This window comes from Panthera tigris, chromosome A3 (genome assembly GCF_018350195.1).
Source record: "Panthera tigris isolate Pti1 chromosome A3, P.tigris_Pti1_mat1.1, whole genome shotgun sequence".
Lineage (NCBI taxonomy): Eukaryota > Metazoa > Chordata > Mammalia > Carnivora > Felidae > Panthera > Panthera tigris.
The window spans coordinates 107,641,095-107,654,058 of NC_056662.1; the positions used below are offsets into that span (position 1 = coordinate 107,641,095).

The 12,964-nt window shown below is 43.8% G+C and overlaps 1 protein-coding gene across 3 annotated transcripts in view; it reads left to right on the forward strand.

Moving 5' to 3' along the window:
- Nucleotides 1-508: 508 nt before the first annotated feature.
- SOS1 (SOS Ras/Rac guanine nucleotide exchange factor 1) overlaps nucleotides 509-12,964 on the forward strand; it is a 149,647-nt gene continuing 137,191 nt past the window's right edge. The window contains exon 1 of one of the 3 annotated variants that reach the window (XM_042982117.1): nucleotides 509-526. In XM_042982117.1, the coding sequence (XP_042838051.1) occupies nucleotides 524-526 (3 nt within the window). In that variant the 5' untranslated portion in view covers nucleotides 509-523. Of the gene's footprint in view, nucleotides 527-2,271; nucleotides 2,618-12,964 lie in introns of those variants that run through there. The other 2 variants (XM_042982115.1, XM_042982116.1) reach the window with 2 other exon arrangements.

Below are 12,964 nucleotides of genomic sequence, written 5' to 3' on the forward strand. Positions count from 1 at the left end.
GCATGCCCATGACGGGCTGTAATCCCTGTTTCTTAGGGCTTGTTTACCTCTGCAGTCAAATCAGAGGCTCCCAAGTTGTCAGGGATCTCGGAGGTCAACAAGTCCAGCCTGTTAACCCCGACGTCCCAAGTGAATGAATGTACCGTTTTCATCCGCACAGCCCCGCTTCCTGGGACAACTGTGATTAGCTTGTCTTGAACATCTATTGTGTACCAAGTACTGTAGGTCCTGGGGATGTAATGATGAAGTAGGTTGATCTCTTGCAGTATATTCTAGTGGCCGTGATGATGCTAGCAAGGGACTAACCAAGGTTTATGGTAACAACATATAGGTGGGAATTTAGCGTGATCAGAGAAAGCCTCTTGGAGGTGGTGACGTTTCTAACCAGCCAAGTGAACAGTTAGGAGCAGAGTGAGTTTCAGGCTGAGGGAAGAGCAAAGAACCTGCGCAGGAAAGAGGTTGCTGTTTTCTAGGAACAGACAGAAGGCCACTGTGACTGGAGTGTGGTGAGACAAGGTTGAGAATGGTAAGAAAAGGTTGAGAATGTAAACAGCCAAATGCAGGCTTTGTGGGTCTCACCAATTGTGAGATCATGACCTGAGCCTAGATCAATAGTCAGATGCTTAACTGACTGAGCCACCCAGCCACCCCTACATATCATACGATTTTTTCTATATTAATCCTTTGATATCAGATATTTGAAGATGGCTGACATGAGAGTCCCTTTCCTCTGAGACCCCCTTCTCCTACCTTAACTCCACTCAAAGCTATGGTTCCTCTATCTCACCTTACCCAGAGGGTGTATGGATGATTTTCAAAATGCCATTCTAAATACTTTGAAAGTGTGAAGGATATTAAAATATAAACCATGTGTGTACATTTTAAAAGGGAAGGACCTAAGACTTTTATTACGAGATTTGTAAAGAGATCTTGTAGAGATTAAGAACCACTGCTTAAACATTTTTCATCCACGTGATCCTGGTTATTGTTCTCTGAAATAGCTGAACAATATCAGCTTCAACCAAGGCTAATTCTCTAAGCTGTCTCCTCATCTGTTAAATGAAAACAATAGGATTCTATGACTATTAAATGAGATTATGCTCAAAAAGTGCTTAATGGTAAACCATGAGGGCCAGCTGCACCGTACCACTGAGATGAACAATTTGTAGATAATGCTCATTTAGCACTCCTCAAACATTCACTAACTGTCTATTCTGTGTAGAGCCTTTAGTGAAAAAGATCTGCCTTCCAGGAGTTTGCTATCTATTTGAAAGAGCCTGGAGAGATTACAAAACAGATAAACTAAATGCCCTTAGAGGGACATAAGTAAGGTGCTCAGGGATCTGGGAGCTGCAAGAGAGGTCTCAATTTCCACTGAGGTAAGTGGTTATTGGAGTTCAAATTTAAGTGGGCTTGAGAGATGAACATACTGAATTTGAAACGCACACACAAAATCTATACTGCAGGTACGCATTTTATTCTTGGTGATGTGGAAAGACTAATCGGAAACACTGCAATCGTTTCTATTACCGGACAAATATTGAGTAGTAGGTTTCGTTAGAAAGGCACCTATCTTTTGTCCAGTCTGTTTACTATACATTGCATGCTCTGGGCAGTTCTTATCTTCGTGTTCAGGAACAAAGTACACACATACACGCCCCTTTCCGAAACTACAGGCCCAGAGACGCCAAAAGAGAGGTGGGATTCCTCGCGGCCCAACCACACAATGGGGGCCGCTTCCCCGTAGCTCGCACCCCACCCGGAAGGCCCGGGTTCGACTTCTTGGGGCCCTTTCGCTCCTCCCCTGCAGTCCTCCGGGGCGCCCTTCCTCGCTCGCGCTTCCCTCCTCCTTCGCTGGGGAGCAGGAAAACCCGGAGCGAACCGGCCCTGCTCGGCAGCGCATGCTCAGTAGCCAGCAGGTTCAGTTCGCTAGTAGGAAGCTCGAGCGCTACACCGGCGTCGGCGGCGGCCGCGGCGGCACCTCCGGGCAGCCAGATCCTCCAACGACGACCTCGGGCCTTTCCCCTCCCCCGCTACCCCCCGGCCCCGCTCCGCCTCGGGCCGCTCGCGTTTCGGGGTCGCCGCTGCGCGGAGCGGGCTCCGCGGCCGGAGCGTCCCTCCGCACGCCCTCCCCCAGCCGCCGGCTCCGCCGCGGGGCCAGGCCGGGCCCGGGAGCGTAGCCCCGGCGGGCGGCGGCCGCGGCGGAGGGCAGCCCGGGGCGGCGCCGGCGGGCCGGGAAGGGGGGGGGGGCCCGGCCCCGGGGCGGTGGTGCGGGATGCCGCCGCCGCCGCCTCCGGGCTGCGTTCGCTCTCCGCGGCTGGTGCCCGTGTCGGGTGGGTGGCCGGGCGCGAGCCTCGCCCCTCAGCCCCCTCTCCAGGGCTAGCCCGGCCGCGCGGCGCCCCGAGGGGGCCGGGCCGTCCGGTGGGGCCGCGGCCCTGTTCGGTGCTGCGAGCTCGCCCTCTCGCGGCTCCCCGGCCCGGCCGCCGCCGCCGCCGCCCCTCTCCCCGCCCAGAGGCGCCCCGGGGGCACCATGCAGGCGCAGCAGCTGCCGTACGAGTTTTTCAGCGAGGAGAACGCACCCAAGTGGCGGGGGCTGCTGGTGCCGGCGCTGAAAAAGGTGAGGAGCGCGCGGGACCCCCGCTTCCCGGCTTGCAGCCCCCGCTAGGGCGCGGGGCCGGGGCGGTGGAAGGGCTGGGGAGGCGGGGCGCGCGCAAGGCCGTCTTTCTTCCCGGTCTCGCCGCCTCCCAGAAAGGACCGCGCACGCTGAGAGGTTCCCCCACACTCGCTGGCTCCGTGTTGACATTCACCCGGTGTGTGGGAAGGCCGCGGCAAGCCAGGCAGAGTTTGTCCGAATAAAACAGCCTCCCGAGAGGTTAATGTCCTGTCCCTGATTCCGAGACGAGAGTTGGAGGAGGCTCAGTTTTCAGTGGAGGTCACAGCAGGCCACTTTTCCGCCTTCTCGGTCTTACCCTGGAGCTGCTGTCAGCCTCCGGTTTTAGGTGTCCAGTATGCTGGTTTTAGTGGGCTCAAGAATGCTCTAGCCATAATGCTTGCTCTAAGTAATTGCAGAGCTCGCTTGCCAGCGGGAACACGGCCTGCTTTGCTCGCCCTGTGTAATCGCTCTTCATTCCCCTGAATTCCCCCACTCCTCCGATTAACAGGGGCGGATGCACATGCCACTTTTGTTGTTGTTGTTTAGAGTCTTGGTACTATCTTTCGGGCTGTTGATTGGAATTTTTAACCTTTCTCTGTGTCTTCAGGTTTGCCACCTTGTTATCTAAAGTTGTATGCTCCCTGATCTTTGCTTTTAAATGTTTTAGTAGCATTAGGAAATGTTGCTACATTTTAAAAGCTTCTAAAGCAACATTGTGAGTTAGTAAATACATTACAACACTAGAAACTGTGTTTGAAGATAAAAACAATCCTTGTTTTTTGTTTCCCTTTTACCTTTTCTGTGGAGATTGCTTTAGTCTCCGAGTGTTTCTGAAGTCCAATTTGTTGTTGCTCAAAGAACGTTTTATGTTATTAAAATATATTTTAGCTCCTCCTGAGAGTTGAGATTATGCTGTACCTTTTGTTCTGAACATGTATACTTTGAAAAAAACTGTGTCTTAAAAGGTGCCTGATGTTTCCCAAAGGCCAGCAACTTTTACTTTCCCTTTTGCCCTCCTCCCCCTCCTTGGAGACTTACAGTGGAAACTATTTAGTGTGTTAGCAGAATTTGCTCATTTTTTTCAGGTGTAAGTTACTGACTTTTTCCCTTAAGTGACATCAAACGTCTCCGTGATACTGTTTTCTAAGAAAACCAAAGAGATGCCATCTTCCTTACATACCTTATTCATTAGAAACTCCATCAGGGCTCTCTTTTTACTTTTGCTTTACCTGCAAGCTTGGCGTCTTAGCTTATAATAGGGGAGTGGGAGGTCTCAGTCGTGTCTGAAGCCTGGTCCTGGCAGAGGTGGGAGTGGAGTGGGGAGGAGACCAAAAAATTGTTGCGAACATACAGAAGAACTCAAAACACCATCAGTTTGGGGCTGTTTTGCTTAAGAGCAAACAACTCCTGTTCCAGGGAACCATCAAGACACTCTATCAGTTGTGAGGGTACTGTCAAGTAGTGGAGAGAGCATTCTAAGAGTTGGCCGACCAGGTCTGACTCTGCCACCCCGGTGCCCCTTGCTGAAATCTGTCTCCAGAAGCATTTTGTTTGGCCGGCACCCTGTTGTTTCACTTTTAATGTAACTAGTTGCCACTATTTAAAAGTGGGAGATGTTAAAATCCGAATTTTCAGCTTTTCTTGAAGAATAGGAGGGCCTTTCCCCATTGGGCAAGACAGTAAACTGCTGGAGCTGAGTAAATGGCTTCCTTCTTTAGACTGGACATGTATCTCCCATTTGTCAAGGTCCCCTCAGTCCTCTTTGCTTATTTGCAAAAACAGCCTTAAGCATATGCAGAGATCCCCTTGCAGGACACAAGTGATGGGAGGAGGTGGGAGCATACACAATCCAGCCGGTAGGTTCTTCTAATTCTTATTTAAGATAGCCACTGGTGATGATTCTGCGCCACCTAAGATGAGGTTGAGAATACAATTTCATATCTGGATGTACTCTTGGGAGCTCAGAACCTGCATTTGCACCTGCCTGCTCTCTTTATCTTGAACTCTTCCTTTAGACTCAATGCACTATTGCAGATGTGCCCAACTTGAGCTCTTTTACCTGAGGCTCTGTTGTCATGTTATTCTCTTCCCCTGGACTGCCCTTTGCCTGGCCTAACACTACTCCTCCTTCTGGACTCACTTGACCTCAGGTGTTTTCTCAAATCCTCAGGGCTGAGTTGGATAGTCTTCATTTTCTTTTAGCACTGAAGCCTAGCACTTAATAATGAATTGTAAGTTCCTATTCACTTGTCTGCCCCATCCCACAACTAGATTAGATGGTCCTTGAGAACAGGAATGATATTTTACCCTCATTTTATCCTTCATGCATACAGTGCCTGACACCTAGTAGGAACTTCCGTTGCTTGAATGAATGGGTCGTGGAATACCCAAACTACATCATCTGTCTCCTCCTTCACTGACCATTAAAAAAAAGTCCTCTTGTTGTTTATTTGGTTAAAAACTTTGGAGTCGTCTCGGCATTCTCTCTCTTACATTGCTGCCCAAACCCAGCATGGCCTGTAGGTTTATTCCCCTTTGACACGTTCTTCTAATCTGTTCCCTCCTACTCTTGAGTCCCCTTTCCTTTTTTTTTTTTTTTTAACGTTTATTTATTTTTGAGACAGAGAGAGAGACAGAGCATGAACGGGGGAGGGGCAGAGAGAGAGGGAGACACAGAATTGGAAGCAGCCTCCAGGTTCTGAGCCATCAGCCCAGAGCCCGACGCGGGGCTCGAACTCACGGACCGTGAGATCGTGACCTGAGCTGAAGTCGGACGCTTAACCGACTGAGCCACCCAGGCGCCCCTTGAGTCCTCTTTCCTAGACTACTGTGATAGCACCTTAACTAGTTTACTGCGCCTCACCTTTCCCGTATCTATTTTTCAAATTTCAGAAGTTCTAGTACACATCTGAATACGTTGCCCTCTTGCTCAGAACTAACGATATCTTTTGAGGTCACAGGATGCGGTGCACGGTCATTACCAGAGAATTGATGGTGATCAGTGATCTGGCTTCATCCTGCTTTCCTGGCTGGATTGCCCACCATGGTCTTTCATATTCTTTATGCTTCAGCCAGACTGGACTACTGCTTTTCCTGAATATGCCCAGAGTGTCCCACTACCTCTCTCAGTCTAAGTCCTATCTTGTCTATTGCATAAATATATCATGCTTACTACAGACCAAGCATTGCCCTCGGCACTAAGAATAAAAAGGTATGACATCATCCAGAAACGACTAAGTCAGAGCACAGTGGGAAGTGGCAGAGGATGAGTTTGGATAGGAAACTGGTTTCGAGAGAAGTTTTTTAAATGTTAAGCTAAGGAGTTTGAATTTTATCTTGAGGGGATGAAAGTCATTGAGGAATGGGGGAGTAACATCAGATTGGAATTTTAGAAAATTCACTTTGGCCAGAGAATAGAAAATGAATTGGAGAAGAATGAGACCTGAGGTAAGGAGAAAAGTTAGAAGGCTAGTTTAATAGTCCAGTCAAGAGATACTATGCATTTGAATTAAGGATGCATTTGAACTCGGTTGGAAACTTAGGGATGGATTTTGAGAGATGTTTAAAGGTAGAATTGACAGGACCCAGTCACTCCCTCAGTGAGTAGGGCAAGTGGTAAGAGAGCAGGAAGAGTCCCTAAGTTCTGGTTTGTGTGCTTTTTGTCAGAACAGACAATGGAGGAGAAGAAGCCGTTGTGATGGAGAGAGTGGCCTAAAGAGATGAGTTTTAGACACGTTGATTTAAAAGTCCTTTTGGCTTATCCAGGTGGACTTGTCAAGCTGGCAGTTGTCATTGGTATCTGCCACCGCAAATTTGGAACTTCCAGGGGTGGAGGTAAAGCCTTAAGAATAAATGAAGCCTTGGAGGCGCCTGGGTGGCTCAGTCGGTTGAGTCGGTTGAGCGTCTGACTTCAGCTTAGGTCATGATCACGTGGTTTGTGAGTTCAAGACCGACATCAGGCTCTGTGCTGACAGCTCAGAGCCTGGAACCTGCTTCAGATTTTGTATCTGCCTCACTCTGCCCCTCCCCTGCTCGTGCTCTCTCTCTCTCTCTCAAAGAATGAATAAACATCTCTCTCTCAAAGAATAAATAAACGTTAAAAAAAAAAAAGAATAGATGAAGTCTTTATCCATACAAAGACTTATACAAGGATTCTGTTCATGAGAGTTCTCTTCAGCAAAAAAAGAGGAAACAATCCAAATGTCCATTAACAGGTGAAAGAATAAACAAATTGTGAAATAGCCATACATTGGAATACTACTGGGTAATAAAAAGGAATGAATTATTGATACACATGACAATATGATTGAATCTCAAAATAGTTCAGCTGAATGAAAGAAACCAGATCAAAAAAAAGAGTATATACTGTATAATTCTATTATATAAAATTCTAGAAATTGCAAACTTACCTACAACGACAAGGAGCAAGTGAGTGGTGGTTTTAGGGGGAGGCTTTTATGTTCATTTGTTGATTGTGCTGATAATTTCACAGATATATACATACATTAAAATTTAGCAGATTTACAACTCAGATATGTGCAATTTGTTGAATGTCAGTTGTACATCAGTGAAGGAGTTAAAAGTAGATAAAGCCACCTACTGAAAATTAGAGGTAAGACTGAAGTAGGGCTGTCATTAGACCTGGTTGGGGAGGGGGAGGAGTGGGCAATAGTGTGTAGGAGAAGAGCAGGGGAAGGAGTGATTCAAGGGGATGAAGAAGGAAGAAGTTGGAGGGGAGCCTGGGGGGGCTCAGTCGGTTAAGTGTCAGACTTTTGGCTTCGGCTCAGGTCATGATCTCACAGTTCATGGGATCGAACCCCACATCACGCTCTGTGCTGACAATGTGAAGCCTGCTTGTCCCCTTCTCTCTGCCCATCCCCTCCTCACTCTCTATCCCTCTCTTTCTCTCTCTCTCAAAATAAACACTTTAAAACAAAACAAAAAAACCCCCTATGTTTAAAAAAATCAAAGAAAGAAGGAGTTGGAGTAGAGACTCCTCAGTCCTGGGCCTTGTGGTTTTGTTTTTCTCTTCTGGACCTGAGGCTTCTGCCAAAATTATTTCTCTGTTGGATCCTTGGTCAGGCCAAGAGACATCAGATCTTGATCCCCCTCTTCGTATTTATTGTACGTCTTGTACCTGACATTATTCATTCCAGGTGTTGGTTGAGATAGGAAGTATAACCCAGAGCCTGGAACAAACTGGGTCCCAGTGATCAATACAGGGTCTACTCAGTGAATGTAGATACAGCAAGCTGAAGAAAGGAGGTCCAGACTTCTAAATTAAATGTTTCACGGGGCTCCTGGCTGGCTCAGTGAGTATTATGCTACCTTGATCTCAGGGTTGTGAGTTCAAGCCCCATGTAGGTTGTAGAGATTACTTAAAAACAAAACCTTAAATCTAAAATCTTAAATTAATTAATTAAATGTTTCACTGTAAAGCTGCTTAGAGTGAAGGTCTTCCAGAAGCCATCCACACAGTTTTCCACTTATCCGGGAAATACTTCTTTTCTAAATGCACAAAATCGTGTTGGTATGTTTTGTTGGTGTTTATATTGATTAACTGATATCTGCAACTTTGTATATATCATTATTTAATGCTGAAACTCTGCTCTGAACTTTATAACTAGGGCATAGGAAGTAAACTATGAGAATTTGAAGGGGAAATATAAAAAGAAGGAAGGAGTCAGGTAAAAAGTATGAGACCCTAGTGTCTGAGAAGCCGAGAAAGTAAGGAGCTGCAAGAAGAGTCGTTAAGTGCGTCAGGCTACGGATAAGTGAGGTAAGGTGCTTGAAAATGTTAGATTTGACAGCTAAGGGGTCACTTCCGTCTGAGCGGTTTCAGTGTGGATAGATGACGGAAGAACATGGAAAGACAATAGCAAGGTAGCAAGGACAGATGACTTCTGCCGCCCTGCCCCCCCCCCCCCCCCACTCTCCAGATTACTATGGTTTTTTTTTTTTTTTTTTTTCCAGAAGCTTGGAAATGAAAAGAGATACTGCTGTGGCAAGAAAGGGATTCAAGCTTGGGGAGGCTTTTTATTTGAAGGTGATGGAAACTTGTATATGTTAGGAGTCTTTGGGGCAGGAGCTGGTAGAGAGTGCTGGTGAAGATACTGAACAATGAGGAGATGAGTAGCCCAGGAACACAAGTAATGGGATTTGTCTTGAACTGTTTGCCAGGTACTATTTTAAGTACTCACATGTGTTTTCTAATTCTCATTGGATACTATTATTGCTTCCATTTTACAAGAGAGAAAACAGGTTTAGAAAGAGTAATTTGGTTAGAGAGTCTGCAGTTTTAAATACTATGCTATGCTACCTCTAGCAGGGCATCTTTGATGGCATCTTTTTTTCCTGAGATGGGAGGGAAAGAGACAAATAAGGGTTTGTAGGTTGAGCAGCAGGGAGTTCACGTTAGGTATCCTCTATTTTCTTAACGAAATGAATAGCAAGATTCTTTACATAGAGCGAGGAAAGAGAAATGAGTAAGGAGTTTAAGAAGCATGGTGAAGTTTTGAAATTGCTGTTTTGGAGCGTGGAGAAGGAGCCAACCAGTGAATCAGAAAGAACTTGCTGAGCAGTGCAGAGTGTGAAGACCATAAATTTGGAGGCATATTCATTGGTCTGGTGGTTGTGAGATTTCCTCCAGCAGCACTCATCGGTTCAGGTGAATGGACACAGAAGGAGAGTTGATTGCAGGTGGCTGCAGTAGAGACTAAGAGGATAGCAATATTTCAGGTGATAGAAAGTAAAGCTGTAAGATGGGTTATGGGGGTATAGATGAAGGCTCCGTGGATTAGAAATCTTTGATGAGTTGGAGGAGGAGGGTAGCGAGAGCAGACAGGGGATTATGATTGGAGATCATCATAATAATTTAGGGTTTTAAGATTCCAGAAATGAAAGAAATAAGACAATTGGGAGCTCTGGAGTTAGTGTATTGAATGATGGATTGGTGTATTACATATATGGGTGATGACGAGGTCCACAAGGATTATGGCACATGTCATAGTGGAAAGGAAGACTGTAATCCAGCAATGGCAGTGAGATCCAGAAATCACAGCAGTGAGGATGCTTCATCCAAATAATAAAAGTGGCAACTACTCCCTGTTCCCCATAATGTATTTTGTATCACAGCTTTGGGTAGAATAGGAAAAAATGTTGCACTTCATTTTAGAGTGTTTTTGTCTTGTGATTAAGTTGTTTTTTTTTTTTTAACCCAATGTTTTATTATGGGAAGTTTCAAATATGCAAAAAAGTTGAAAGAATTATTCATTAAAACACCTGTGTACCCATCACCTAGATTCTGTAATTTACATTTACTATGTTTGTTTTATCGCATGCCTATCCATCCCTGCCTCCCTCCATCCACCAATCCATCTTATGTTTTGATGCATTTCAAAGTAAGTGGCAGACATCAGTACATTTTACCTCCAAACATTGCAACATGCATGTCATTAAGTAGAGTTCAGTATTTGTTTACAGTTCTTTTTGGTTTTTAGGTAAAAACCTAAAATTAAGTAAAATTTATGTACAGTGGAATACACAAATGTTAATTGTACCATTTAATGAGTTTTGACAAATACAACTCAAACCTCTATCAAGATAACGAACATTACCATCACTCCTGAAATTTACCTCCTGTGCCTTCTCAGTCAATCCCTGTAACCATTGTTCTGATCTTTTATCATCCTACCATAGATTATTAATCTTACCTATTCTAGAACATCATATTAATAGAGTCATATAGTATATAATTTTTGTAAGGCTTTGAGGTTGTGTTTCTTAGGAATTCAGTTCTTTTTTCCATCATAGGACTATGTCAGAGTTTGTTTATCAAGTGGCTGGATACCTAGGAGGTTTCCAGTTTGGGGCTATTATACATAAAGCTTCCATGAATGTTCTTATTATACAAGTCTTTTTGTAGGCCTGTGTTTTCATTTCTCTTGTGTAAATATTAAGAGAAGTGGCTCATAGAGTGTTTAGTCTTATAAGAAACTGCCAGACCTTTTCTCAAATTGGTTGTACCTTTAATATTCCCTCAACAATGTATGAGAGTTCCAGTTGTTCCACATCTTTACCAGTATTTGTTGTTATTAGTCTTTAATTTTAGTCACTGTGGTGGGTTTGTAGTGGTATCTCACTGTGGTTTCAATTTGCATTATCCCGGTGATTAATGATATTGAACACTTTCTCATGTTCTTATTGGCCATTTTGTATCTTTCTTTGGGCAGTGTCTGCATAAATCTGTTGCCCATTTAAAATTTTGCGTTCTTTTTAGTATTGCATTGTAAGAGTTCTTTATATATCATGGGTAACTGTTCTTTATCAGAAAAATGTTTTATGAATATTTTCTTCCAGCCTGTGGCTTGTCTATTCATTCTCCTAATGGTGTTTTTTGATGAACAGAGTTTTTAATATTGATGGAGTCAAATTTATTAGTTTGTTTTTTTTTAAGGTTATTGCTCTCTGTATTTGAGAACCTCTTGCCTGCCACCAAGCCATGAAGATACTGTCCTAATGCTGTGTTCTAAAAACTTTATAGAAAAGTTTTTACATAATCTGTGGTCCATTTCAGATTAATTATTGTGTATAATATAAAGTGGGAATTGAGACTCATTTTTTAGGCTGATATCTAGTTATTTCAGAACTATATGTTGAAATACAGGTGTCTGGGTGGCTCAGACGGTTGAGTGTCCAATTTTGGCTCAGGTCATGATCTCGTGATTCATGAATTCAATACCTGCATCAGGCTCTGTGCTGACAGCTTGGAGCCTGGAGCCTGCTTCAGATTCTGTGCCTCCCACTCTCTCTCTGCTCTTCCCCACTCGTGCTTTGTCTCTCCCTCAAAAATAAACATAAAAAAAATTATATGTTGAGATTTCTCTTTCCCTGTTGACTGTGATGTTTTTATGAAAATTAAATGAATAAGTATTGTATATATTTATGTAAATATATATACAAACATCTCCATTCTATCCCACTGATCTGTTTATCTTTACACCAGTACCACACTATTGGTTACTGTAGATTTATACTGAGTCTTGAAGTTAGGTAGTATAAGTCCTCCAATTTTTGGTTTTCTTTTAAAATCTTGTTTTAGCATTTCTAGGTTTGGATTTCACTATAAATTTTGAACCAGCTGTCAATTTCTACCAAAAAATCTTGCTGAGATTTTGATTGTGATTGCATTGAATCTATAGATCACTAGGGAGAATTTGTATCTTAACAATATTAAATCTTTGGACCCGTGAACATGGTGTATCTCTCCATTTATTTAGACTTATTAATTTCTGTCAGCAACACTTTGTAGTTTTCAGTGTAAAAGCCTTACATGTCTGGTTGAGTTTAACCCTAAATTGTTTTTTAATTTTATTGTAAATTGTTTTAGAATTTTATTTTCTAATTGTCACAAATATGCAAACATAAAGCTGCTTTTTGTATATTGAACTTGTATCCTTTGATTTTGCTGGTAGTTGCAGATTCCACAGAATTTTCTACATTATTATCATGTGCTACTACAGATAATCCGATATTTGTTTTTCTTGCCTTATTTTACTGACTAGGTCCTCCATTAAATGTTAAATGAAAGTAGTGAGAGTGGTCATCTGTTTCTGTGGCTGAGTTTTACAGCAGAGGAAATGGGTCCTTAGGCAGACTGCTCAAGATCTTATAACTAATAAGGAATAGAATCAGGATTTGAACCTGAATCTGTCTGGCTTCAAAGACCACTCTTTGTACTGTACTGTATTGCTTCCTTTGAGTAGGCAGTATAATATAGTACAGTAGTGTTTTCATTATCTTGCACCTTAGATTTTAGGGAAGAAGTACCTTAGGATAGAGGAGGTTGACTGAAGCTTCGAAACCTTTTGCTTTAAGCTGAGAAGCTCGGCCCTTTTACATATTAGGGCTCTGCATAGGATTACATTTGAAAAAATGGTTCTGCTGCATAAAAAAGTAAGACTTTTAAAGGCACTAGTTAATGGAAAACCAGTATAGACCATAGAGGAATGGGCTGAGAAATGTCTTGGTGGCATTAGGTAGCTTGGAGACTGTCCTGTGTGCTTCTGTTCGGGAGTGACAGGAGTGATGTTTTAAGTAGCAGTGGGAGTTAACCAGGTGAGGATGAGGAGGAAGAGTGTTCAAAGATTTATGGTGGCTTGGAGTTCATGAGGAGCTGAGCATTTTAGAAATTCTGAGTAGCTGGGAGTCTGAAGCGTGGGGCCAGATCTTGTGAGCAGTGGGGAAGGCCAGTTAGGGTGGGATAATGGTGGTTTTGACTAGGGCAATAGCTGTGGGCATACAGAAAAGTGG